General features: G+C 36.5%; 1 protein-coding gene across 1 annotated transcript in view; it reads right to left on the reverse strand.

Moving 5' to 3' along the window:
* LOC107095063 (arf-GAP with coiled-coil, ANK repeat and PH domain-containing protein 3-like) overlaps positions 1 to 2,667 on the reverse strand; it is a gene marked incomplete at its 3' end in the record, with an annotated part of 24,493 nt that overhangs the window by 18,791 nt on the left and 3,035 nt on the right. The window contains exons 3-5 of the mRNA XM_015391033.1: positions 1,386 to 1,569; positions 777 to 821; positions 601 to 696 (exon numbers count right to left, since the gene is read on the reverse strand). Coding sequence (XP_015246519.1) covers positions 601 to 696; positions 777 to 821; positions 1,386 to 1,569 — 325 coding nt within the window. The remainder of the gene's footprint in view (positions 1 to 600; positions 697 to 776; positions 822 to 1,385; positions 1,570 to 2,667) is intronic.

Genomic DNA, 2,667 nt, shown 5'->3' on the forward strand with positions numbered 1-2,667 from the left:
TTATGGGTTAATGTACTTTATTTAAGACTTTTTTACTCATTTTTAGATCGTTTTTGCAGTGTAAGGATGTTTTAATCCTCTGGTCATCTTCTGATTCTGCGAAACCCGAGAAAAATTGGCTCTGATCAGCTTAGAGGATGGAGTTAGATTGTAAACAAAGCCGATAATCGACTTTTTTGCATTAGTTGATGCGAAATAAAAGCGCTATCTGGAGTATCTTACTCAATTTTCTGAAATTATTGTCATCAATCTAATTTGGACTAAATGTGTAATTTAAGGTTGATCATCCTAATTTAAACAGAGAAAAACGGCAAAGATCTAAAATGCCTCAAGAAATCTAGCTTTATTTTCACATTTTAATGTGAAATAAAAGCTGGAGTACAGGACAACAGGGCTCTTACATATTTTAAGGGAAAAAATGAATACATTTCCAAACATTTAGCACATATTTCAAAGTTTAAATGTCCTCTTGTGTTAATATAGCCTATTTCTATAGTCAGAAACGGAAATATGCAAACCAGGCGGGAAGGAAAGAAGACAGACATACGAAAGGATGGAAGGGATATTTTATACAAAGATATGAAGAGATACTTTGCTTACATCAGCGGCAAGTTTCTTCATATATGGGTCAAGCTCATCAAGAAGGTTGTAGCCCTGCTGGAACAGCGAGTACTGGGCGTTCATGAATGAGAGCATCTGCATGGACAAACATGAAGGTTAAAGATCAGCATGAAGTCCCTGCAGAGAGAAGTGTCTGTAAATTCTCCCCGACGTACCGCATCCAAGATCTCAAATTTCTTCTTTGCCTGAAGGACGTTAATCTGTGGAAAAACGACGACAAACATGAGTAAAAATAAGCGAGTGGGATGACTCCCTCTAGTGGGAGCCCTTCATTTCCCTTTTCTGAGAGTACAGCAACACCATAAAGTCCGACTGAAATGATAGACTATCCTCAGAGTGCCCTCTTATAAATGATCGCATTGACTTTTTTCCCTCGCACTACAGTGGTGAACACAGCCCCAGAGGGATTGCTCTGTTAAAAGCTTTGCACTGTATGTCGTAAAGATGCAAACCTGAAAGATATTTTGTGCTACATTAAATCTGTCACTTAGACATACAGTGAAATGCCTGCAGCTTTGACCTTCTCTGCATAGAGACACAATGAATTAAAGGTTCAAAAGGGTCGGATCTACAGCAGATGCATGAGAGGGATGTCAGGAGACAAGCTAGAACCTAAAAATGGGGGCAGAACCATCCGTGGGATCACTCGGAATCAGTTTTCTTTGTCCTTCGCCAGTAATGTTGCTGCTGGAAAACAGGCTAATCCATCTTCTTTATTCATGTTACTGGTTGTTTGTTTACACTTTACTGATCTTTTGACTAACCTGCAGGACGTAGTCTAGAGCAAGGTGTCGGAAGCATTTGCGGGTGATGCTGAGTGAGCTGGTGGCTTCTTCGACCTCGTGCGGCTTGTTCCTGGGCGCCTGAGCATTCTTCACCTGCGCTATTTCCATATCCTCCCGCACCCTGTCAAAGTGCTTTTTGGTCTCCTTGAACTTCCGAACATCCCTGACACAAACAGACACAAAAATTTGACGTCTACTCGAAACTTCAACCCAAACTTCATCCAAAAGTTATGATTTGTAGGTATTTCAAGTAAGCAGTGCAGCTAACCACAGATTCTGGTCTATTGTGCAACTTTTACAGCAGTGGTTCCCAACCATCTTTGACATGTGTCCCCCTTTGGGTATTTTGTCTTACCAGGAGTCCCCCTCTCAGTAAAAAGTACTGATAATTGTCCAAAGGTGGAACGTACAATAACTGATTATATAATAAAAAAAAAAATTACATAATCTTTTTTTTTTTAGCATTTAATTCTTCGGCATTTTTCGCTTTAAAGCTAAAATAAAAAACAACAAATGTTGCCGGGCAGTTTTTAAGGAATCGAAATAACCACAAAATAAAGTTATATTATAAACCTGTATTTATAAAACTGGGGCTCCCTTATTATCACATTTTAACTTTATGAATTGGGAACAAAATCTAAAACGAAAATTATAGTAAGACTGACTTAATTAATTTTATTTGTTTTTATCGAGACACCTGAGCTCAGTATTAAAAACAGCTGATGTCAGAGTGTTTTCTACATCCAGTCTGTTCCTTTAGTTGGTTTTGATGTGTCAAAGCTGAAGGTGAACTCAAATATATATATATAAAAAAAACAAATTTTTTGATTGATAAAAGCTTGTTTATTTTTTTTTATTTGGTTCTCACAAAGAAAAACAGATCCCAGCCCTATTTTATCTTACTACATAAGAAATAACATTTTTTTTTTATTATTTTGTACCGCTTGCAATGCTACGGAAGAGGATTAGGGCCACTGAAAAAAAAAAAAATTTTTTTTATTTTATTTCAGTATAGTATGGGAAAAAAGTCAGAATTTTGACTTTTTTCTCAGAATTCTGACTTTAATCTCAGAATTCTGACTTTTTTCTCAGAATTCGGACTTTTATCTCATAATTCAGACTTTTATCTCAGAATTCTGAGATTAAAGTCAGAATTCTTACTTTTTTCTCAGAATTCTGACTTTTTTCTCAGAATTCTGACTTTTATCTCAGAATTCTGACTTTTTTCTCAGAATTCTGACTTTTATCTCAGAATTCTGAC

Source organism: Cyprinodon variegatus, unplaced genomic scaffold (genome assembly GCF_000732505.1).
Source record: "Cyprinodon variegatus isolate N-32 unplaced genomic scaffold, C_variegatus-1.0 Scaffold522, whole genome shotgun sequence".
NCBI classification, from domain to species: domain Eukaryota; kingdom Metazoa; phylum Chordata; class Actinopteri; order Cyprinodontiformes; family Cyprinodontidae; genus Cyprinodon; species Cyprinodon variegatus.